This window comes from Corvus kubaryi, unplaced genomic scaffold (genome assembly GCF_017639235.1).
Source record: "Corvus kubaryi isolate FWS band 111438036 unplaced genomic scaffold, C.kubaryi_AGA036_p1.0 37308, whole genome shotgun sequence".
Taxonomy (NCBI): Eukaryota; Metazoa; Chordata; class Aves; order Passeriformes; family Corvidae; genus Corvus; species Corvus kubaryi.
In genome coordinates this window covers 8,344,772-8,371,237 of record NW_024581096.1, presented here as the reverse complement: position 1 = coordinate 8,371,237, position 26,466 = coordinate 8,344,772, and the positions used below count along the sequence as shown (strand labels likewise).

Below are 26,466 nucleotides of genomic sequence, written 5' to 3'. Positions count from 1 at the left end.
TGAATAAAACACCAGATGTCCATCTTTATCTTCCATCCGTATTTACTCAAAATGCAGTTGTCTAAATATAATAAATAGGTTTCTGGCTTTCAGCAAATGAAAACATTTTACTTTGACGATCTCATAAGAGCTTTGAGCCACAAGCCAATATTCCTCAGAAAGACAAAATCTAATTTAGCCAAATATTTATGTTTCATTTTTTTGGAGGACAGTGAGTTATGAACTAATCAAATGTGTTTAAACTAAAGATGTGTAATAATTAGAACTGCCAAATAGATATTAATAATTTATTGGTGGAGAACAGCAAGAAATTAAGAGTGAAAAATTATTAACAGAGCTTTTCCTCATAATCTTACAATATACATTCATCTGTAAATTGCAAATCAAAATATATAACACAACAAAAATGGAAGCTGAAACATTTTCACATTATTCTGACACACTTATTCTGCAAAAAGCACAGCACCCATGGACAACGTTTTTTAAAAATCAGGTTTATCATTTTGGGCTCCTTATGACTGGAATTCTGAAAGATGTTCAGGCACAAAGTCCAGATGCTTACAAGTATCTAGGTCCTGAAATCCAAAGACAGATGGGCTCCTGACTTCCATCTCGGATCTTCATCTAACATCCTATAGATTTGCACACTGTGTGGAGCACTGGGTAAAACTGACACTTTCAAAGCCATTCCAGAAATGGAAAAATTTGCACTGGAAACAGGAAACCAAGTTAAATATCATATTCCATTTGCTCATTTTGCCAGTGGCACAAAATCAGCGTGCACATTCAACACAGAGAAACTGCTATTCAGTGACACTTCACGGAATCACGAGTCAGTAGTCCCAGCAGGAACATCTGCCACCATTTTAGGCAGACTCATGGTACCTGCACTCCCAGGCTACAAAGCTAGTTCTCCTTCCCTGAAGCAAGTCTGAACTCTGTCGTGCTATGAGGAACAAGTGTGGGAGTGAAAGTTCACTGCAGCTCTCCCATCCCTTCCACAGGAAGATAAATTTGGACTAGCCTGTGTAGAATGTAAAAGTTGGCTGCAGCTTAGAAATTACAGAAACAACCGTAGTCACATCGAGCAGTGCTCATACAGTCCTGGGGAATGAGGGGGATGGGGTGGAAATTGCAGAATAACACTGCCTGATTGTATAATACTGACAGAGTATTCCTCAGACCTGTCTCAATGAGAATCATCTCTTGACAGAAGAAAATTAGTGTGCATGTGAACAACAGAGCACAACATAAGGGCACACTATAGAAAAATCTAACTTCAGGAAACAAGAATAGGGAACAGTTTGAAGTGAAGCAAGAAATTTTAAACTCATGGTTAGTGCCTTTAAATAGCAATGTAAAACCAGAGACATTTAATTGGATTCAGTCACAATTTATGTTGTACTTAGTTCGTATCTACCTAATTAATATTTATATGAAATAATAAAATTATTACATACTGGATTTAATTATTTTCAGCACAAAAACCTTGAAATTGTTTTTGGGCTTCTTCTTCCATTACAGAGACATGAACCATCATAATAAATTCACTACTTCAAAAAATAAACAGTAAGAACATGTTCAAATCCTGCTGAACTTTTCAACACCCAGCAGTATATCACTGGATTTAATATTCTGTTCCAAATTTCAAAACCACATTTAATTTAGCAAAAACAAGTATTTCATATAATACTGACAGAATGCATGCAATTAAAAGTCTGTTTGGTCATGTGGGCACCTCATGGTTAGGTTACTCATCTCTCACTTTTCCCACACATTCAACGTCTACTGCTTAATAAGCCATCAGATTTCAGACATTTTCAATTCTGACCCTTTTTAAACACTCTGATAGATTGCCTACCATCTGGCAGTGCTTACTCTTGGTACCACACTCCCTTTGCATTACAAAACCGTGCTTCTGATAATTATATCTTTAATGTGGTAGATGTATGCAACACTTGAATTCCCATGCTGGCAATATACAAGCTGAAGGGACAATTTCGGCAAAGTGTCTGTGTAGCAATGTATGGTAACAGTATGTTCAACTTCATCACGCTGCAGTTCTCAACAGAAAGCTGCTAACCTGTCCAAGTCAAGGGAAATGGAAAATATACACACAAATTTTTTTTTTTTAATTACTACAAAGAATTTTGAAAACTGCAAGAGATTATGAAGAATACCTAAACTAACTTCTCCCTGCTAGAGATTATGAAGAATACCTAAACTAACTTCTCCCTGCTAGTTTAAACAAACAGCTCAGTATCTTCTAGCTAACAGACTAAGAATGGAAAACTACACAGCAGAACAAACAATTGAAAAAAAAACAACAAGAAAATTTCATCTTTTCCATTTATTTAAAGGAATGCATTATATATTCAGAAAGAGATGTAGGAGGAAGAAGACAGAATGAGGGGAAAAAAGGAAGTTGCTTCCAAATACTTTCCAGGGACTACATCCCAGTGCTCCTACAAACTTTTGAATGCAAGTTGCCTATAGCATGATTTCACTACCTGAAAAATTAGACCACAAGAAATGCTACAAATAAAAGAAAAAGCAGGATTCAGTACTCAGGCAGTCACCTAGATAACAGTTTCCATGAACACTGGGCACACAGCTCTGAAAAACAGCTCATAAGAACACTTGGTAAAGTGGGTATATGAAAAAGTACCCAATTAACAACTGACATTTGATGTATATTCTTGATTTATTTTGCTACTTTTGTTTTGTTTCCAAGTTTAAATCTACCAGACTAATCCCAAACTGGAAAAGCAATTCTTGGTGTTACTACTGGGCTTGTCTGGCACTAAAGACAAGGTGAACCAGAGTGACAGACAAGCCTGGCTGTTACCTTCACTGAAAAATCAAGTGCAAATAAGCCCATATGCAGCCATCCCAGGGATCCTGTAGCCCAGGATGTGTTTGGGGATCCCAGAAGCTTGCAAGTGTCTATTGCCATAAGATGTTTAGGGGGTAGTAGTACCTGCTACTGGTTTCACAGCAATTTCTCTACCAGACAGAAATTATAAGTCCTCCTGGAATGAACAACTAGACAGAAATCATTCAAGAGCCTGATGGAAAACCTCTCACCAGCCATGTAAAAGCTTAATTGCATCTCTATGGTTTTGTAGCCATGCTTTTATTTCATCTCCTGGGTAGACCTGCATAAATTTTACTCCTATGTATCCTACAAAAGTTCTGTGTATTTTCCACAGCTTTTCCCCAGAAAAAGATAGAGCAATCATTTATTATGGAGGTCTCATGGCATATTACTCTAAATTTACTGCAATCCACATATTTGCATTAAGGTCAGATTGTATCAGCACCCTGCTGTCACTGCTGCAGTCATGCCATGAAGAGAGGTGCTTCTTGGAGGATCTGATAAATTACTGTAAGAGACAACAGAAACGGCTAAAGAAACATCAATATTTCCACACCTTAGTCTACTGATATAAGAGGAAAAAATACCTGGAGGCAACCAGAGTACAACATATACAGAATCAGAAGATTTGGTATCATGAGGGCACAATCTATTTCTGTGGGGCTCTTTATATAGTGGAGCTTTTGTGCAAATATAAGATTCAGTGATTTTCAGACTGAGAATTGGATGAAAAAGAGTAATATTACTTAAACCACCCTCCCAGCATTAAAAACAATTTTTATGTATACTGGCTATTTTAAAGCAATTTAAAAAAAACCAAAACACTCAAAAAAAATACGGCGGGGCCCCCCCCCAAAAACCAACATAGCTTTGACTGTGAGCATAAAACAAACCATGCTTTTTCAGCTGAAAATGAAATATCTTAATAAGATTTTTAATAAATATTACATTCTTAGAGATAGAAACTTAAGAGCAGTAGCACACTAAATTCCAATAGTGTAGCAAATTATTTATTAAATGACATGGTTAATTAGAAAATATATACACATAAACAACATAGAAGACAATCAAGATATCCTACTCTCATCTGTGTAATGTAACTTCAGTTTTGGAAACTTCACTGGCAAAAATGAAAATGGCTTTGGGGTTAGTTTGGGGTTTTTTCAAATATGTAATGGAAACAGTATGCAGCTCTTTTGTAATTAAATGAACATTTTCTGAACATAAGTTTATTCCAGACTTATTCCAGTTGCATTGCACTAGAAGGCAGTAAGATTATTGAAAAATACCACGCAGGTTGCCTGAATCTCACTATCATCAGATTAAAAGATATTAACAGGGATTTTATAGAAGCTAAATGACAGTGTCCTTGAGGTAGTACTGACATTGACTCCAGCTGATACACTTTTTGGTCATTAACATACCTTACTATGTGTCTAGAACAAGCTCTCCAATAATTAGAGCTGAATACACTATGATTTTTAAAATTAAATCATGCCTTTGGGAAAGAATCAGGAAATAGACAGCTAAAGGACTTTCAAGCAATTAACGAGAACTGTACTGTCAGGTTAAAAATTTAATGTTGCAAAGTAGGTTAAAAGTTTCCTCTCCCAAAAAGAAAATGGATATTGACATAGAAAACAGTTCTCAGGCATGCTGTTGAGTGAAAGCAAAGGTGAGAATGGATACCTCTTACTTATGATCAAATTAAGTACATATCTTTTCAATTTTTCATATTCTACACTTGTCCCTAAAAATAGGTTTTTGCCTTCTTATACCTTCAAATTGAACCTCTCAAAAAAGCTGACAAAGTTTAATTAAATATTACAGTGCCACAGATCTTAGATAGGTAGGCAGAAATGCAGTACTAAGGACTCATACTTTTTAGGTGACCTCTGAATTCATACATCTCTATTTCTGCTACTCCAGGCTGAATGATCAGAAACTGAGCCACTCAAATTTTAGCTGCATTATATAAACTACACACATACACACACAAGAAAGCCTAAGCAACTTATCAAATCCTATGCATCTTTCATTCAGCTGTTGTAGTCACCAAACCCCCAATCAAATCGTAAATCTAGACCTTTATGTATTAGTTGATGTTTTTATACAGTATTCCAATTCACAGTTCCCTTCATGTACCCAAGTCTGAGAAACCTAAGATGAAGAAAAAACTTTTATTGACTCAATTATAAGCATTGCTTATTTTGATGAGCTAACAAATACAGTCCCAGAACACATTTTGCAATGTGTAGCCATGCTAAAACAATCAACTGGAATACCAGAATCAGTACCTTTTCCCCACAGGCCCAAGCACCACGATGATCTTATGAGATCCAATTTTTGGTAAGTGTATATAGGATGTATGGACATAGGTCATACTTATCAAGCACTTTTTCTCATTGCTGTCAAAACAAAAACATCAGAAAACTGAAGAGGAAGTCTCACAACGTTGACTGATCCAGGTTAAATTTTAAAGATTCACATGTAACGTCCCCAAAATATCATCTTTGACTTACATGTTATGGAATTACTCACAGGAATTCTGTAACATTTGGGGTTTATTTTATTTTGTTGTGGTTTCTTTTTAAACATTTCTCAAAATCATGATGAAAATATTTGCCTTTATTTAGATCATGTAGAAGGTAAACATGGTAAAATTAAGCATCTTGCAGGAAAAAAAAAAGTACTTTTGTACTTATTCATAGGTGCTGCAAGTGATCGTTGAAATGTCCCAAGTTAAATTAAAAGTAACTCAGAGAATTGAGGAACTATTTGAGTTACACTTGTTCAGCTCTTTCTCTCCTCTAAACTTTATTCAATGTTAAAGTAACATGACAAAAATGTGAAAGAAAATGCAGTGAATAGACTTATTCCAGAACTAGAATGAACATAATGAAAACTGGAAAATGTTCAACATGTAAGTGAGCTCAAACTATGCATTAGTATTCTATATATCTAGAGACAGAAGGATGTCTTATTAATAAAATTAATCACTTTGCTTGAACAAACAAGGGCATACGGCTTCCCACATGCCCTAGAGGTCTGGAAGGCGAGTGGCTGCTGCACCAACCTTAGATGGACTCCACTGCCTTGCCTTAGTAGCTCTTGAAGAAAATCTCAAAGAAGACAAGAGTACATGGCCCTCATGAGTCCAAAAGCACAAAATGCACCTCTCTATCTCCATTTTCTCTCACACATCCCTGCTTACAAGTGGTGCAAAAAGAAATGTCAGTAGCTAGCTTTAGTCAACTAGATTTCATAACAAATGAATCTGTGCTAACCAATGATGAGACATTATTCAGTATGAAAAATAATAGGAACTGGAGATGAAAAACAACCTAATGCATTTCTGGCCTATATTTCACATCAGAATATTTCCAATAGAACATTTTGTTGCTTATTTTTGGTCCTGCATCCTAAATGTCTAGTTTAGATATTTGTTGCTACAATTCCACTCCATTATTTCTATGTAATTTCCTTCCACTTTGTAACATCCATTTATGCATTTGAGGACCATTACTGTATTTCTCTTCAGCTTGCCTTTATGAGACTTGCATTTTACCTGGGGAACTATTATGAAGCTTAATATATAACTTGATGTCAGAGAGAATTTTCAAATATTATAATTGCATTATTTAGATTAATGCTACAATTCTGTCATTTTATTTTTTTAGGGCATTTACAGAAGTAAAGGGCAAAAATTGTTGGAAAGCAGCAAATAAAAAATCAAGCACAAGATTAATAATCTTTTTAATACTAAATGGTTCTCTATGTTTAGCCACATGCAAGGACTGAACATAGTGACATGATAATCAGTTTATTAGTGAATTCAGAAGTATCAATTCTGCAATAGAGTCTCATGACAAATACTGAGCAACAAGAAATTACTACCATGAGAATACAAAACTGTGGCCATTTCATATTCCGGCACTACCAGTGATATAATGTATCCATTAAAGCCCACACTAATTTGTATCTCAACTATTTAGTACAGACCAACATGATTTATGTCTTTCGTTTTGAAGACATATACCTCTATCATTTACATTTAAGTCTGATACAATACATTCTGTCTTCATTGCATATAGCACTACCTTCCAACTCTACTGCTCTATATAAACCAAAGTATGTAACAGCTCACAAAAACATAAATCTCATTAGCTTCAAGAGAGATATTAAAAACGTGACAAAAGAGAAGGACAAAGTGCTTACCCTAAGCTTCTTAAGATACAACTTAAGATAGGTATAACACGCAGAGTGAAGACTGGTCCCAAAGAACAGGTTTTGAACCAACGCATGCATGAATTCTAGAAATGTGATTTCAAGCTGCACATATAACATGCACAGTCTATCATGCTCGTGATCAAAGACAGGTTAAAAAGATAGGTGAAAATTAAAAAGCAAATTGATTCATAATGCAAATATAAGTTCAAATGTTTTAAAAAAAGGATCATTAACAAAGGCCATGAGTCACACTAAACCATGGCAATTTTGACTTACAGTTTGGCACACACTTGAAAATTGAAGCTGTACATGTGTATGGCAACATGGACGGGTTGCATAAAACTGCACAATATAATAAAATGGCTTTGAATAGAGACAGATGCAAATTCTTCTGTAACTACCCAGACATACAAATGCAAATATTGTCTTTACCCTGATTAAAACTTGTTGAAACCTGGCATTAAATTACTTGCAAGGTATTACCAATAGGGCCTTCAATGATTTATAAAGATTTATAGGATAAACCTCAAACATTCACATGATGCCTTAAATGTTTAAAAAAAAAAAGGTTTTGAAACTGGAACAGCACACAAGCTAAAAAAAAATCCAGAAAACCTTTACTATTCACTATGCTCTTAAATTTTCTGTTCAAGTTTTAGAAATAATTCTGATTTTACTTTACTCTTATCATTAAAATAAGGTTTTGAGTTTCTTGGATAAATGAGAAGTTACCCACAGAGACAAAATGTCAATAATTTTTTTCCCTATTGTTTCCAATTAGTTTATACTTTGTATTCATCTACACAGAGAAAAAAAAACCCTTCAGCACTGCCTGCACTGCACCTGTTTACCTGCTTCTCTGACAGACAACACCACATTACAGTCTTACTTCACTTCATCTTGAAGCCAGTTAAAATTTTTGTCCCCACTTCCAAAGAAAGGCTGTTCCCAAACATGAAGCTGACTGTAACCATCAGAGTGTGAAGGCTACATTTACGCATACACGTATTATTTCCATTCAGTCTGTCTCATGCATTGCTATTTCTGGTCAAAAGATGCCACTCTGGCAGTAACTCTGTTTTCTTTATAGATTGCTGACTACATGCCCCATCCAATGTGGTAATAAACCCAAGATTTCCTTGACAGCGTGGGTTTCTCTGTGGGGCCACAGACAGGGAGGGCGGGAAGGACATGCTACAGGGCTGGACAAGCAGCCCAGGCACATGCAAGCAAGCCCTCTGAACATTAAAGAAACTCCTGACATGACAAAGGACATGAAGTAATTAATCATCTAAAAACCATCCACGTACATTTCCATTAATACCAGAAGGCCATGACATATAAAAGTCACCCAAAGCCCATGTCCACCACAAATCTCCTACGAAATAAATGAAACGCGTGTGGCAGCGGCAGAACCATGGGCAGTTGCTCCCATCTCCTATTGGCTTTGTCCTGCTCTCATCCAGTGGCTGCAAGGCCATAGGGCTGGACCAGTGATGCTCTCCAGCAGGCTCATTCCTCCACATGGGAGAAGGGACAGCCAGAGGGACTCAGTATCTCACAGAACGCACACAGGACTTAAGTAAACTCTGACTGATCAACTCATTTTTGTGACTCATGCTATTACACAGAATTCTTGTCCAACTTTAGAGATACAGTAATCACAGCTGCAAAGAGAAAAACAGAGGCCTTGTGCTGGGTTTGATGTGCATTAGGTGCTCAGTTTATGTAACAGCTTCCAAATTGCACATTAACCTCAGAAGACTGGGAAAAGACAACCAGGATTAAAATGGTCCCCTTGTGGAAAAATTATGTAATACTTATTGAATTTAATCCTCCAAGGGTGTATTTGCCCGATGAAGAGACAATTCTTCCCTGAAACACAAGCAGGATGGAGAGCCATAAAACTAAAGACCAAGCCCCACAAGGCTGCAAGTAACTAATTAATTCACAGAGCACCGAGTTTAGAGACACAGCTTCCACACTCTGTTCATACTAAAACAAGGGGCAGGAGGGCACCGGGATGCTGCCCACTCCTCCAAACACCAAAACAAAATACCACTTGGTGTAGATAAATATACTGTTTTACAAATAAAAATGAGAATGAGATCAAGAAATACAACCAAATACATCAAACTATCCCAGGAAATGCATACAAACATGCAGAACTAGGGAAAAAAAAAGAGTCCGCAGGAGCTTATACCAGAATTTCCCACATTTTACATGGTTAATCCAGTATTTTCTTAAGTGTGCCTGTATTTAAAGTTCACTGGGATTTCTATTTTCATACGTGCCACAAATACCCTAATAAGAGCTGCATCTACAAATGCACTATACATCTTCTCATTTGAATACCATAAAATACTCAGCTTTCTACTTTTTTCTTGTTATTTAGGTAGAAAATTTAGTTCTTTCCCCTGATGGTAGAAACATCAACACAGTGGCTTGGGAATACCCGTGTCTCTTTAGATGTTTTAAGGCTTGTCTACACACAAGCATTACATTGTTACAAATAACACGCAAAAAAAAACCAAGGCAACTCCATCCTTACATATGCATTTATTCTGGTACAGAGACACTGTTAGATGGGGCTTAAAAGCGCTGTCGTAATTCCCAAATAAGAAGGTGAATATACTGTAGAGTACAATTTCTTCACACATTTCACACTGCCACCCAAGAAAAGTTGTACCACTATACAGCTGCAATTATTTCGGGAAAAACAACACACACATCTCATATCCTTCATTGAAACAGTCCTACTGGCTGAAAAATTGGGTCTGGAGCAGGCCACACCATCCCAATACTAATGAAAGACTAAGAACTTTATTCAAAAACCAAGCACTCTAATAAAATAAAAACTTTTTAAAAAGCACCAGAAAATACCAGTTAATTTAAGAATATGCAGACAACAGGCCTGAAAAGGATGCATTGTTGTTTACTCCTGTTGAAAAAACTAGGGAAACATATGCTATGATCTCTAAACCTTCCCACTCGAAGAATTAGGACTGAATTAGAAGATATTTCTGTAATGAAACAGAATGTACATGCTTATCACCTATTTCACAGAACAGCTTAAAAAGTTACATGCTGCAAAATATGACAAATGAGCTCCTATTGCCCAAAAAATTGTTTGTGTGTGCACCTCACTCAGAAACCAAGCTTACAAGAGAACAAGGAAAATTATTCACAAGAATAACCTCATTCATTTCAACAGAATCCTCACGTGAATGAAGTTCATACACACACATGCACACACATGGGTAAGGAAGAGGCTATCAGACCCCCCTAATCCCCTATGCATGGTACCACAGCACCAGATGTGACCTGCTGCGTCCCTCTCTAGCTGGTAGAAAGGGAGTGGGTGCTTGGCTCTCTCCCCACTTAATGCACCCGCTAATGCAGCTGTGCTGACATGCAAGGGGGGAAAAGGTCCAGGAGAAGAAGGAGAGCAGTTTATTGCCTTCAGGGAACCAGGAAAACAAGCAGGGATTTGAAGAATTATTTCAAGTCATAACTGAGTGCTGCTGTGCTCCTCCACTCCTGCAGCTGTACTGCTCTCAGGCTTAACTGCAAGGTGCTAGCACAGCTCATTGTGAAACACCTCACTCCAAACAGTCCCGCAGAAACTTGGACTTTGGAAGTATTTCCTCCTGTTCCTACTGAAAGAATGTTCTGTTTAACCCAGTGTTTTCTTAGAAGATCCATGTAACTATTGAACATTCTGGATTTTCTTTTTTTTAAACACAGTCTCCAGTGCAATTCACTTATCGTATAGACGCAGGTTGTTCAATTCAAGCTGTTGATTAAATACACTTAACGGCATCAATAGTTCCTCAGAAAATACCATAGAAAGTGTTACATTTATAAAGGCAAACAGCCAGCTGGCGTAAATAATCAAGTGAAATAATCTTACACTTTAAATGTAATTTTAAAGGGAAATATAACTTCTAGGGCATTTATTTGCACTGCTTGCTTGCTGTATGAATATTCTAATCCTGCATCCATGCAGCTTACTGTGAAAGCAATGCTAATTTGCCATCACATTTACCTGTCTCCCTATGAAAACATAGTTTCCCACACATCACCTGGATAAACTTATTTTACTGTAACTCTGACAGACACGCTTCCTTCTCGCAACCCCTGGAACAAGTGTTTACACCGGGTGCTCAGGGAAGGGCACACGTGTGCCGACACCGGGATTTTACTGATGCTGGTGCAGCTGTGTAACCCCGCGGGCGGGCGAGCTCTCATCCCCCCGGGGCAGAGTCGTGCCCGACGGCCCGCGGCCCCGCGGCGCAGACAGACCGGGACGGGGGGATGGAGAGCCATAAGCTCAGCATCCTACCTCGGGGGCTGCGGGCGGTGCCCCGGCCGGCGCGGGGCCTGCGGGGCCGTCCCGGGTGCAGCACGCTGGAGAGCGCCGGGCCGAGCCCCGGCAGCCCCGGCCCCGGCCCCGCCGCCCGGTCCGGCGCCCGCCGAAGTTTGAGCCGGGCGAGGTGCGAGGCGACGGGGCCACCCCTCTCTCGCCCGCCGCGAGCCCCGCGCTCACCTGAAGTCGCTGTAGGGGTGGATGATCCAGAACCCCGCAGTTTTAACCCTTTCCTGCTCCTTCTCCACCGCCTTCTGGCTGCCGAACATGCGGAGGGAGAATTTGTTGACCCCCGGCTGCAGCATGGAGGTGAACTGCCGCTGCATGAAGCCGTACTGCCGCCGGGGTCCCTCGGCATCCTCGAAGCCCACCACGGGCTCCTCGCCCCCGCCGCCGTCCACTTTGAAGCACACCGAGTTGCCATGCTCCTTCACGCCGCCGCTGCCGGGGCTGCTCTGGGCTTTCTCCGCCGAGGCCGCCGGCTTAGCTGGGAAGGAGTTAGCGCTGCCATCGTCCCGGCTGCCGGCGGAGGAGCTGCGCTTTCCAGCCTCCATGCTGCGGGGCGGGCGCACGCCAGCCGCGGGAGAGCGCGGGGAAGCCTCGCCGCCACCGGTGCCCTTCAGCGGCGCGGCTGGGCTGTGCCGGCCTGGGCTGGGCTGGGCTGGGCTGTGCCGCCTTGGGCTGGGCTGGGCAGAGCTCCGCGCCGCCGCGCCGCCCGGCATCAGCAGCGCCGCCGGCTCGGAGCGCGCTCCGCGCAGGGCGGGCACCGCCGCCCCTCGCCCGCCCCCTGCCGGCGGCCCCGCTCCGCCTGACTTTGAGCGCCCGGAGTCCTTGAGGGGCCGCGCGCCCGGGCGGGGAGCGGCGGAGGGAGGGAGGGAGGAGCCGGGGCCCGCGGAGACGGGGGCAGCGGAGAGGGGGTCCGGGGCGCCCTGCCCGCGTCTCCACAGGAGCACAGGAACACGCGTGGGTGGATGGTTCACCCTGGGCGAAGCAAGGGGCAAGGCGTGGGGTGGTAGGGTGCCTGTACAGCCCGAGCGAGAGACAGTGGCTGGGAGTGATGAAGTGGGGCGTTTCCACGGGCTCGGCGGTCCCTTGGGAAGCTTCTGTTGCTCCTCATGGAGCAGGCGGATTGGGAGAGAGCAAGAGGCGGGGGTCTGCCTGGCCGTGGGGTCGAGGGGCGGCACTGGAAGTCGCGGAGGCGTTTTGGGTTCATCCCGCTCATAGTGCAGTGTTTGTCCGACAGAGAGGACGATCGGTGGAGTGTGAGTGAGCAGGGAAGGCCGGCTGTTCAGTGGCATTCCTTTTCACACACGAAGCACACCGGTCCCGTTAAGACAGTCCCGCCAAGCGGCTCTCCCTTGTCCCTTAGCTTGAGCGGACTGAAAACAGGGCCGAGCGCATGAGCGTAGGGGCACACGACAGGTGAGATGCTGGGGGCACGGCTGGACCACGAGGGGATGCAATTCCCATCAGGAGGGCTGTGCTGCCACGGGCACGTGCCTGTTCTTCCTGAAAGGCGTAAAATGGCAGGTGCACCCGAGTGCCTAGTCAACCTTTTCGCGTATGCCAAGAGGTGATTTGGCCTTTGTTTGTATGTCAGTAGGAAACTGTAGTCCACATTTAGTTTGCTCCACTTGACATTTAAGTACATAAATTACAGTTTAGAAGCCTCCAGGAGGCAGAGAAAAAGCTGTTGGACAGAAAGGAAAGGGTAGGTATTTCCAGCTCCCAGTACTCTACATACACTCAAAGGAAATAGGGTATATATTGCCTTCAGTATCTCTACATGCATTGTCCTAATGATTGCAAATTGTATTTGGGGAGCTGTGGGGTAAGGTAGGAGCTGAGAGAGCAAATGGTAAGAAACTGTTTACAAACCATGAGCAAGGAGGAAGGCCTTGGTCTGTTTCGAAAAATGAAAGATGCTGATACTTGCCCCAAAAGCTGTGAGTTTGTTTGGGTTACAGAATGATGGAGAACCAATATCTGCAGATATTAGTACAGGAGCTCTAGCATAATGTCTGCCTGCAAAAACAGATATTACAGCATATAAATGTAGGTCCTGGCCTTCCGTTTAGAATAGGTTTGACATAGGTTTGTTTTTCACACATTCTCAACACATTTTTCATTTTGCACATTAAAAGTAGAGTAGGAAAGAATTAGTAAAGCCTTGCAAGCTTGACTCTGGTACTTTCAATGGTATTTTCCACTTCATTTTTACACACTTTGTCCTTCACACAACAGATGCTTAAATATGGGAAAGAAACAGATGTGCAAATCTGCACACCACTGTTCGCAGTGTCAATCAGGTGCATTGGGAAGGTGTATTTCAAAATGGGATCTGAGGGCTTTCCTCAGCAATTGCAGCTCTAGCAGAATGTTTATGCCTAGTGTACTCAAACATACGAGGTTCTGTTGATGTTAAGGTCTTTAGTGTGGAAGATGTTAACATCATGCTAGTGTGGAAGAAGGTGGCAAGTACAGATGCACCAGGATGGATTGCTGAAGGCTGGGCAGTGTCCAGCATAGGAAGGAATATGCTTGTAGCATGATTGGTTGAGGGCTGACACACATAAACCTTCCCCATCTGGAGTGATACTTTTCTGTAGGATTTTATCCTAAAACAGTGAAGAGTGTGTGCACAGCTGCTAATGGCTCATGCACAGCTGCTGATAGACAAAAACCTCTTAGTATTTTATCCCCAGATGATGTCCGCCTCCTTCCCTCATCCAATGTCTGTCACCAAACGATAATTAAAAAGTAAGAAATTATTACTTTTTGCAGCTTTCTGAAAGAATTAACTCACATCATATTCGACAGAAACCCACGAAGGCAAGGGATGAAAAGGCTAGCTCACAGTGCTTTTCCACGGACCCAGACAGTGTACCACATCTCGGGCAGTGGAACTGACGATTTCCATGTCAGTCATATAAATGTTGCAACCTTAGAACTTTTGCTACCTCTTCACACCTTATTCCACAGGACTTTTGCATGTAGTCCTTGACCTGAATGGTCTCTCCCAGCATAACCTAGGAGAGCAACAACTAGTCATGTACAGGACAAAAATAGACTTTTAATGGAGTAAATCAGAACAGTGAAATGGAGACATTTACAGCTGCAGTAAGCAGATTCTGATGTACATTTCTTTAATTGGAGAAGCGATGAGCACTGGATTAATGGTGCTGGTCCTTCATTTATGGATGATGAAAATTTTGCACAGCGAGAACGTTCAATTTCTTCTTTCATGAAATTTGCTTTCACTTGTATTTAATGTCTCCTTTGCCAGTATTTATCCTTACTTAGCATGGACTGCAGGCCTACCAAAATGACCAACTCTGCCTGCCTTCCCCTCTTTCTACAACAGAAGGATCTGGAAATGTTCTGTTTCCTTTGGTGGCATTATATAGATCTTACAGGGGTTTGTTACATCAAAATGCCATACAACTTAGGAGAAGTTCTTAATGAAAGAAAATAACCTGCATTACTTGTAACACATATAATTTTACACGTACTTCTCAAACACAGCATATGTATAAACCACACTGGTACACATCTCTTGGTAAAATTGAGATTTTGGTATTTTCTGCTTCCTGTGATCAAATGTTAGATTTTTGTAATTTTGTTTTCTGTATAGAAGAAATGTATACTTATTTGTACATGTCTCAGTGCTATTTGTCTTCAGTATTTCTGTGGCCTAATTGACCTTAACAATTCACCGTCTTGCAGTTTTTAATAGCAGTCCTGAGATGGTTAGGATGAGAAAACATTTTCATAATCTGTAGTTTTTTCTTCGGGAGAATGGATTCTTCTCCACATCAGAATAACTTAAAGTTGTTTTCAGCCAGGAAATTGAACTCTCCTGAGGCCCAGCTTAGATGAAAGAATTTTGAGTCACATAAGAAGAAATAATGGAGCATGGTGTGTGTGAATAGTCCTGAAGACTGCACCAAGGCTAAAAATGGTTGAAAGATTATGGACTCACTTTAGATGAAGGTATACCTTGTTCTCTGTCAAGTTTTATTTTTATTTTTTGTCTATGTTGGGAAAAACAGAAAAAAGAAATTTATAAATGAAATTTACAAGAAATCAGTGCTAGCAGAAAAAAAGGGGCAATCTCTTTTCTATGTCCTAGATTAATTGATCACTACTAAAGATTTAGTAGGCTGTTTTACTTGTCTGAATTAAATTATTTTTATTACTTATTCTACTTCATCAAAATACCATGACATCATTAGTTCCGGTGCTTTATATAACTCTGTAATACTAATGGTACTAAGACTAATATAAAAGAAAATAATTTTCTTCTCTTCTGCCAAACACAGTAAATTTTTATACCTGTAGTAAATACATTCCTGCTTCTCTTTATTTTTTGTTTTGGTATAACTTGAATATACGCAGAACAGCTCAGCTGTAGAAATAAAAAAACCCAGCAGCCTGTGTATTGAGACATATGTATTTGTTCAGTGAAGAAACTGGGGCACAGAGAAGTAACAAGACTTCTATGAGATGACCCAGTAAGATGCACCTGACTGCAGAACAAAGCTGTTGTCTCTCAAGTTAAAGTTTCATACCCTGTGAGATATTTTTAAGATTATTTCTCAACAGGAGGTCACCATAAAGTCAAATGGCAAACTAGGGTTAGCAAGGAAGGAAAATAATATTTATATTTACCATTATATAATGGTGTCTGCCAGCTTAATTGAGGATTGATCCAGATTCATAATATGTGCTGTTTTCCATGTCTGTTTCCTTGAAGTTTGCAATAAAATAATTTTGATTTGATCCCACACTACTTATGTTATTTTCCTTGCATATTTTCTCACAGATACTGGCAACAAATATTTCCCAATAGATTTTATATTAATATTAGCAAGTGTTTATGAAGCAGGAAGAATCTTACTTTTGCAACCATTAGCATCCTTTGAAGAAAGCATATCACAAGGCAAGTGGAACTTCAAGCATGAATGTTACATGGCAGCTGTCCATGTAGTTATTTGATTTTTTTTTTTTTTTTTACTCTGTTGTACAGTTTGAATATCCCCAGTGAGTACTGATAAATATGTAAATATGATCTTGGTGATTTCTCTTCTGGCCTGATGCTGAATGCTGGAAGTCCTACTGCAACATCTCAGTGCAGTTCTTCAGAACTGGTGAGGTGGAACAGGAAGGTTAAATTAAATCTCAGAATATTACTATTGGTTTTTACCATTTCTCTGAAGTGTCTTATTTATGCAAATCACTTTCTAAATGTAATAGAATATTTGTGTGCTTTGAGTGCCCATCTTTTTTGAAGAAAAATATTTTAATTCCAGTGCTTATTTTCTGTTTAATAATCTGCCAGATCTTTATTCAATCCTTATGGAGATAACATCACCACAAAGAAAAAGTAAAAAGTGAAAAACAAATTCTAATTTGATTTTTTTTATATTTTTTGAGTTGTATGTATGTAATTGTTTACTATTTTTTGCTAATGTCTGCATTGTTGGGTACATGAAGTGCTTTAGAAATTATTAAGGAAGTGCTTTCTCTGACAAATGTTCAGCTGACAGACTAAGTGGCTTTGATAAGTCACTTCAAATTTTTGCTATGTTAAAAATATTTTTTTCTTTTAGTTTATATGTAAATGTACCCCCCAAAAATTTTTCTTTAAAATAATAGTATTAAAAATAACTATCTTATAACTGTATTGGTTTGAAGAACTATGATTGAACCCTACAAAGATGTAGACGTTTCTGAATAATTTTATATAAAACATGATACTTGTTTCATACAATGCCTAATCCTGTGAACATTTCTAAAATTAGTGCATACAGGTGTGAAAGTTCACATGTTACTATTCAGAGTGCTATATACTATACTAGGCTCAAGTATTTTCAGGCTTGTATCCCTTCTCTGTAATATGAGAAAAATATACAGTTTCTATAAAAATGGAAATACCATTAATTGGTCTGGAGTGCAACTTGACATTAACAATAGCTTTTTTCTCCTGTTGCACACAGTGTTCCTACATAATTGCATAATCAATCCACAAAACCAAGTCCTTGTGATTTAAAAATCTCTCCCTTCTGGAAGTTCCAGAGCCAAATAAAGAAGTGCTTTTTAAAGCTTGTATATTTCAATAATGTGTAAATATCAGCATTAAACAGAATGACCCAATTTCCACCTTCCAGTACCTAAAGGGATTCTACAAGAAAGATGGGAAGGGACTTTTCACAGGAGTATGTAGTGACAGGATGAGGGGAAATGGCTTCCAACTGGAAGAAAGCAGGTTTAGATGAGATAATAGGAAGAAATTCTTTACTTTGAGAGTGGTGAGGTGTGGAAGGTATCTTTTCAGCTTTATACGGGCTAGCACTTGTATTTCAATGCCTTAGAAAGCCTCGAGCAGCCTAGAGAGGTAGCACGGGCAATCTGGCACTTTAGTAGCTCTAAAATCGGTACCTGTATCAGCTGCAAAGCAAATACCACCAGCAGAAGCAAAGAGGGAGAAATATAGCTCCCTGCTCCCTCAATTCCCTGCAGTTAGAAGCTTTCTAATGAGACAGACAACCAGAGATATTCACAGGAAGATAGCTGAGCTGAGAGAGGGCGGAGCCTCCCCTTGACCATCTTTTATTCGGAGAAGGGGGAAAGGGGAGGACTGGGGGCGGACCCAGGGTGACCGGCCAATCAGACACTGCTGAAGAGTCTGAGTTGCATTTGGCTTTGCCCACTCTTGGAACAAAGGAGCTCGGAGCACATGGGCAGGAGCACGTGTCTTTGGGAGGGGGAGGGGAAGCTCAGAACAGGCAGCAACAGTGAGGCACTGGAAGAGAATATCCAGAGAAGCTGTGGATGTCTGATCTCTGGGAATTGCTCAAGGCCAGGCTGGATGGGACTCTGAGCAACCTGACCCAGTGAAAGGTGTCCCTGCCTATGGCAGGGTGATTGGAACCAGCTGATCTTTAAGGTCCCTTTCAACCCAAACCATTCTATGACTCTGTGACAGATCCTACACTACCTTTTAAATTATTGTATTTCCATAGTCCTGATTTTTCAGAACTCAACCATCTTTTTTCACCATTTCATCCTTTGCTCACGTTATTAGTACTGGTAGGATGCTTTTACAGATAGCTGGAAAGTGGCATCTCCTTGACTTAGTTAAAGTTTTAATAATTGTCAGATTTAGTCCTGCAAGCTACTCTCCTGTGTTGCTTGACTTAGTTTAAGTACTTAAGATCCGTTATTCGCAATCATATTTTAATGAATATAGATACTATTGAATCAGGGGGATGGGAAGCAGGAGAATTAGTTTGTTAGGAACAATGCATCCAGCTTGGTCAGCATACCAGGGCAGGAAGAAAAGAGACCACTGATAAGGGCAGAGGGAGTCTCAGACAGACATCCTGCCTCATCCCAAAACTAGCTCAAACCAGTCTCAAAGCTTAAACCCAGGCCAGGGGTACAAAAGAGCATGCGTAGGGAAGGAAGGTGAAAAGTTCAGGATGATGAAGACTCCTGACTTCATCAAAAAGACCCTCGGAAGACCCCTACCAAAGCCACCAAACCACACTGCGCAAGCGCAACGCGGATGTAAATGACTTTTGGGTTCATTATAATACGAAGCAAGGCTGGGCGGGGCTAGGTGATGAATATGTATAGGCATGCTGCGAAACTTAATGAATATGGAACTTGTAACCCGGTAAATACCGAGCTGAATGCAGCTGTCGGCACGCATGGCTTTGGAGGAGCGATCCCCCGTGCGTCCCAGCTGGAAATAAACATACCTACTTTACTACTTCTTTAGTAGTGGAGTTCTGTCCGCTCTTCACTATTAACAAGCAGTATGCCTGAGTTGTCTTCCATTCAGTTCCTTATACAGAGCCATATCTTGCACAACTAATATCTGTCTTTGATATAATATTCATTAAGTTGAATATATTGCTTTTGAAAAGTTTCTTGGAATCTTTCTTCAAGATATAACCTAGAAAGCTGATGGTTGCAAGCTGCTTGCAAAAAAAAAAAAAAGAAGGCCTGTTCCAATTGTTTCTAAATTATAGGTAGATCTTCAAGTTATTATCAATGAATTTCACCTACTAAACCAGCAATGAGGAAGAAAAACTGAAACTGAAGACTTTGAAAACAATTCTTTAAATTTGCACTGCTTTTTACAACTTTCCTGAATAGTTTTTAAAAAATTTTAAATGTGGAAAAGTGCTTGTATTTTAATAAGTACTTTTGGAAGAGCAGTATGAAGGTATAAGTCCTTTCAAGGTTGATCTAAACGTTCAGTTTTACCTCTAAATAAAAAGAAGTCCAGAGGAATCCAGAGATTGTACAATCACTTATCTGGATCTGTATCTCACTTGCTGTCTTTGAGGTACCTCCAGGTGTTCTGATTGTTCAGAGGTACTTTTTATTACTTCTAGATAGTTGTGCTGGCAATAGGCACATTTCAATTACTAGCATGTGTAATGAGAAGAACACACAGCACTATTCCCTGTTGATTGCATTGCCTCAGAGATGCTGTCTAGATGGTGACATTGAACACACAGCTCCGGAAGGATTGTCCCAGTTTTTGCTGTCAGACTTTCATTCCTCAGTTCACATGGGCAGCTTTCTTGCTGCTAAAGAAATTTCTGCTGCAGAGGAGGGGAATAAGCTATCACAGCTGACAGAGGCAAACAGTACAACATGAACAGCTGAACAAATGTAGCATCCTGAATTGCCGTAAATACTTGGAGACAAGAGCTGCTACAGAAGACGAGACACTGGCTGTTTAAGTTTGAAAGCAGAAGCCCGTACTCTGACTTCTTCTACTTGGAATGTAGATTAATTAGTGATTATAAAGAAGTTCCACCTCTAAGATGATTTTTCCCCTTTCCAGTTGTGATACCAATACATGAGGAAATGGTAACTGCCATAATGGAGACGTTCCTGTTACAGGCTTAGTGTCCTTTTATTAAAGAGAAATATGAATAAAATAACAAATCATTGGCAAAAAAAAAAATGGAAAATAAGAAGTGGTTTTTCTCCCTAGGTCACTGATGGGTGTAAAATACACATGACCTTAGAAACACTTCCTTAAATTAAACAGTTGAATTGCTGATGGGAAGTGGACTATGGCAGGTGGTGAGAGATGGCTGTATGGCTGGTAGATGTAGTGGAGAGGGGGCATGGGTAGTCTTTGTGGTGCTCTGTAAATGAATTATCAGATGTTTGTTCTATGCCTATGCCAGCCTTACAAGCTGTAAGGGACCTTATGTGTCTCTGGCAAGTCCATGTCTTCTGAAAAAGACTGACTAGAAAAAACCCAACTTTTATTGACTGGTTATTCACTTCCTAGGACTGTCACAGTGGAAGCATCAGGAGCATGAAGCATAAGGTGGCTTTAACCACTTTAACTAAGCCATCTCAGAGGACTTTGAACTTTAATGCTGGCAGTAATTATTGATGTTCTTGAAACTAAAGTATTGCTGAACTAGCAGTGGCAACTGTAGAGAATTAAGGGATTGCAAACATCCCCTCTAAGTGGTAGCAGGAGAAGATACAAAGAATTTGTTATTTTAAAATAAAAGTAAGGGAAAAAAATGCATACAAGCTTTAACTTTTTGAAAGTATATGCATAGAAAGTATCCTCAGCAGTGAAGGCAGGTAAGCATACCTAAAACTTCAGTTAACAAAGGCACTTTCAATATTTATTTCCTATAGCCTTTTAATATATTTATTCTTTTATTTAAGAATTAATTTTTTTAATGACTATTCTTCCATGTGACTTTCAGTTTAGTTACAATTGCTGCTAAAGACTAATTTGCATAGAAGTTGGATAAACACAAACACAGATGGAATTGCCATGCAACCATTCATCTTTGTACCTACGCATTCACAGAGACAGGAGAAGGTGTTTGACACATAGAACAGTGGAGATTTTTGTACATTTCTTAGTGTTGTTGTTCACTTGTGTGACTGATGGAAGAACTGGACTCAAAAGGTTAACCAGAAAAAAAACCCACAGTATATGGTCAGTCTTTCTAAGGCATTTAATTTTAGAAAACTCAGAGGACATAATTTTCTTTTTTTTTTAAGTGATTGTAGGGAAAGGGAGAGGGCAGGTCTTCAACACCAAACAATCTCCATTTGAAAATAAGATGATACAAGAGAAATAAAATAAGAAAGAATCCATATTTACCTTCAAAACTTACCTGAAAAATTCTGGATCTTACTTAGGAACTAAAAATCAGATAAATTTAGGCATCAGTGGAAACAAGATGTTATAAAAAGGATGAAAAATTGTAAATGTCTTCAGAGAAATAGGGGTGGCAGTTCAGGCAAGATGCAATCTTTCAAAGTGGTTGTAACAACAAGATACTCCTTTATATAAAAGGACCATAAATTGAATGCAAAGAATATCCTCAAATACTTTCCAAGCTTTCAATGTCATGTGGACCAATCACAGATAGCCAGAGGAAATGGGTATCTGGCACTTTATTAATGGAGTTCTTCTATCTCACTTGTTTGTAATGGCATTCAAAAGCACAACAACCTTCTCTGACAGTAATGCTCAACGGGTGGTAGATGATGTTGATATTAGATGTGAGAAAGTTATCTCAGTTCCTTTTGTAAGAAAGATTGGAATTTCAGAATGTAATATGTGGCAAGCTGGAAAGTCAAATCTGATAAGTAGAAGACTGTAACACAGCCGGATAGCAATACAGTGGTAGCAATAGAAAAGAGATCAGGAAAGTTCTGTATCTAAAACTTGCTTTTCTGAAATGCCTGAATAACGTTTTTTATATACTAGATGGCAAGTTGCAAAGGGCATGAATGATTTGTGATGACCTGTAATGTCCTAAATGAGAAGATTTTGTCTCACCTTTTTTCTTGTCTTTGAGAAATACATCCTCTCTGAGCAGAGACTATAGTAGATTCTTCTGCTGTTCCTATTTTGTGTCCATAAAAGAAAGAGGCTTTTACTCTAGTGTAATTACAAAATTATGAATGTTAGAATATTTCTAATCAAATGATAATCCAACCACTTTTGCCATCTCACAGGTGATCTTTTAGTAAATTCTCTGAATGTCACTTGTGTGAGGAATGACTTACCAGTTAACATTTTAGAAGTTAGTGTTTTCATAGATTTTATTCTTGAATTCTGTATTTCCAGCCTGGATAGATTTGTAATCTATTTTCATGCATATTGTCTATTCACTAACCATTCTTTTGGTTCCCTACTGCTAATACTTCTGTTTTGGAGCACTTTCTATTTAACATGAATATGACCGTCCCCAAAGTGCTATTCCTATCTAAAAAATTCTCCATCTAAAAATTATTAGATGTTTGAGATGAATCCCTTCCATGCATTGAAACACTGAAGTGAAAACCATGAGTTAATTTGTATTTTATGTTCAGAATTTTATTTTTCTAAGTGTGATAAGCTTAATAGAATTTTTTAAATCCATGTATCACGGAGATACTTATCCATGCTTGCATGAGAGAGTGTCTTCCTAGTGTATCATGCAGTTTGCAAGAACTATGGCTTCTGAAAATCACAATAAGCAGTTTATAATGCTTTAAAATATGCTATTCCATGATTTATAATCTTTGTATGTTGTGCATTGTGAGATGTGGTTAGTGTAGACATGAGTTATGAAACATATACATATATGTTTCAAAAATATCCTATGATCAAAGTACACATGAGATAGTATCTTAACACTATATATATTTACTACCAGGAATTTGTCAGTGAGGATCTGTTAGGGAATGATGGACTTATGTTCTCTGGAGTTTTTGTCTCTGTTTTGAAGACTGTGGTACACATCCTACTAAGAAAAACCACAGGACGATGGGAGGCATCAGGCTCTCCCTAATTTTGAAATTCATGATTGACAAAGCCAGTTGTTTTGTAGTCGTGCATATTCTTTACTAGTATTTCCAGTCCAACACATTTTCCTTTCTTTGCCTCTCAGTTATGTTCATCTGTAGCTCTAAAAGGGCTAGTCCATCATCAAATCTCTTCAGCTAACAGAGGAGAGGGAACTCTCACATAAACTTGGAATCATGGAAGCATTTAGGCTGGAAAAGACCTTTAAGATCATCAGCTCCTACTGTGAACCTTGCATTGGCAAGTCCCACTAGGCCATGTTCCCAAGTTCTACATCTACCCGTCTGTTAAATACCTCCAGATATGGTGACTCCGCCACTTCCCTAAGCAGCCTGTTTCAGTGCATGATAGCACTTTCTGTGTAGAAATGTTTCCTAATGTCCAACCTAAGCCTCCGCATGGCACAACTTTAGGCTGTGTCTTCTCGTCCTGGCACTGGTTGCCTGGGAGAAGAGGCCAACCCCCACCTGGCTACAGCCTCCTGCCAGGCAATTGTAGAGAGTGATAAGGTCACCCCTGAGCCTCCTTTTCTCCAGGCTAAACACCCCCAGCTCCCTCAGCTGCTCCTCACAGGACTTGTGCTCCAGACCCTTCCCCAGCTCCATTGCCCTTCTCTGGACTCCCTCCAGTACCTCAATGTCTTTCTTGCAGTGAGGGGCCCAGAACTGGACACAGCACTCGAGGTGTGGCCTCACCAGTGCCCAGTACAGGGGGACAATCCCTGCCCTGGTCCTGCTGGCCACACTATTGCTGATCCAGGCCAGGATGCCATCGGCCTTCTTGGCCACCTGGGCACACCCTGGCTCATGTCCAGCTGCTGTCACCAGCACCCCCAGGTCCTTTCTGGCCCCTCTGTCCCAGCCTGTGCCGCTGCCTGGAGTTGTTGTGACCCAAGGGCAGGACCCAGCACTTGGCCTTGTTGAACCTCACACCATTGGCCTCAGCCCATGGATCCAGCCTGTCCAGATCCCTCTGCAGAGCCTTCCTGCTCTCCAGCAGATCAGCATTCACACCCAACCTGGTGTCATCTTTAGAACTGGCGCTAGACAGAGAGAACAGACATTTTGCTAATGGATTTAATAAATATTTCCTGTCAACAGAACTAGTGGGTTCCATTCCTTACTCTGGATTCTTTAAAAAAAAGATTTTGCATGTGTATTTGGAAGAAAGACCAGGGCTTCTTTCTTGCCAAAGAGCACTTCAGCAAGTGTGAATTTTTTTTCTTAAAATCTTGGATATTCTGGGAATTATAAAGCAAAAATTATCACAACTGGATATAAGAGAAATAAGCTTTGTTTTGTCTAACCCTTTAAAGAAATATCTATGCTGTTTTGTCCATCTGTTAAAATTCAGCCTAAGGCAGATTCCTGGCACAGGCAAAGTATAAAATTTGAAATCTGTGGGTTTGTGCAGCTGGCAAAATTTCTTCCCCCTTTTTTCAGCAATTCAAATGGATTTCACTCTTAGACTATCTTATTAAAAGAAAGAGGTGTTAGTCCTACTATTTACAACATGATTATGTTGTCACTATTTTTGTCTGATAAAAGACCAGCAGCATGTTTTCTGGTGAGAGAAAAGGTAAGAAAGAACATGAAAACAGTGCTGAGCTGGACCTTCACTTTTATTTGCTCAGCCACCTGCCGCTTCAGATCTATATAAGGAATATGCCTGCCCTGCAGCCAGCAGAGAAGTACAGAGATAGTCAAGCTATCCACACAGTTGGGCTTGTTTATACCAAGCAATCTGGTAGAAGCAGCATGGAGCCCTACGTGAGTCAAGGTATTCGGGTGAGAAATGAGAGTTGATTAGCTGATGCGCTGATGCTTTTAGACCTCTTCCAATGCTTCTGCTATCTCTTTTAAAAGTGGTTTGTGCATTCCTGTACTGAAGGAAGATGCTATTATACCTGACAAATTAAATTTACAATTTACTAAATTTTCCAGATGTGTTTAGTTAAAATATTTTACATTTCTTGCTTTACGTGTTCAAGTATTCAAGGACTAAAATCTTTACAGTATTTGTGTTTCATATGCCATAAATATGTGAGCTGCTCAAGCAGAAAAGATAATATTTATTTATAGTGATCATGATTTTTTTCATGTTTCTCAGTTTCTAAATCACTGAAGAGTTTACCCTTATACTAATCAACTCTACTTTGTGGAGATATTTTCATTAACAGAGAGACAGATTGTCTTTTCCTCAGCACTGCGGCCCACTCCAAGCAGATGACTAAAGAACCATGGAGAGCATATGCTCAGCTATGACAGTGAATGCTACACAAGCATTTTTTCTACTGTTGTGAAATGTGGCTGTTAACATCTCTCCATTTTTCTCAGTACACTCAAAGACTTATTCAGTTGCTAATGCTGTTTGAGTCATGGAATATCTTTGCCTACCACATGGAAACAGGAGGAAAAACATGGAACATATGCTTTTATAAGAAGGCTCTAAGAGAATATACAAATAGCAGTGGTGAATTCTAGCAATACCCATAAGACTATGGAAAACATCTTTCACAGGGGAAAAAAAAGGCATTATAGTTTTCTTCTGACTTTTAGAGTTCAAATTATATATACACAGTTTGAAATTTAGTTTATGGAAACTCAAATATAAATATAACAGATTAGAAATTCTACTGTTAATTACTGAAGGATTTCATATAATTCTGTCTTTAAAATAATCTGTCTTTAAAGATGTAGGTTCATCCACTTTGCATATAGACTTGGATATTTGTGCTTAAAGGGAGTCATGTATGCTGCTTTTACTTTGAAATGTGATGGTAGTTTAGGACTACATATATAGAAATGCTGAGTAAACAGCTAGTATCTCAGAAAACAGTAGAAATTCATCATTTTCAGTTGTGAATATGGATAAACAGACAGTTGCTAATCCCTAAGGATGCATATTATTAATATAGAAGTCATGCAGACTATGTAGTGTAAGCACTGAGAGGTGACATTGTTCTGCATTACTCACAGGATCCAGTCTGGAAACAGGGCAAAGACATGGTTGACTGTAGAAGTTAGGGCAGGTCTGGATGTCATCTAAGGACAGAAAATAACCTGGCAAAGTTTTTAACCATCTTTAAGAATTCTGCTTTGATAAAATTCATTTATTTCCACTGTT

At 39.7% G+C, this 26,466-nt stretch overlaps 1 protein-coding gene across 1 annotated transcript in view; it reads right to left on the bottom strand.

The window, feature by feature from the left end:
- The window catches only part of HCN1 (hyperpolarization activated cyclic nucleotide gated potassium channel 1), a 204,277-nt gene extending 192,119 nt beyond the window's left edge, over positions 1-12,158 (bottom strand). Inside the window, exon 1 of the mRNA XM_042028383.1 lies at positions 11,658-12,158. Coding sequence (XP_041884317.1) covers positions 11,658-12,031 — 374 coding nt within the window. The 5' untranslated portion in view covers positions 12,032-12,158. The remainder of the gene's footprint in view (positions 1-11,657) is intronic.
- Positions 12,159-26,466: the final 14,308 nt, after the last annotated feature.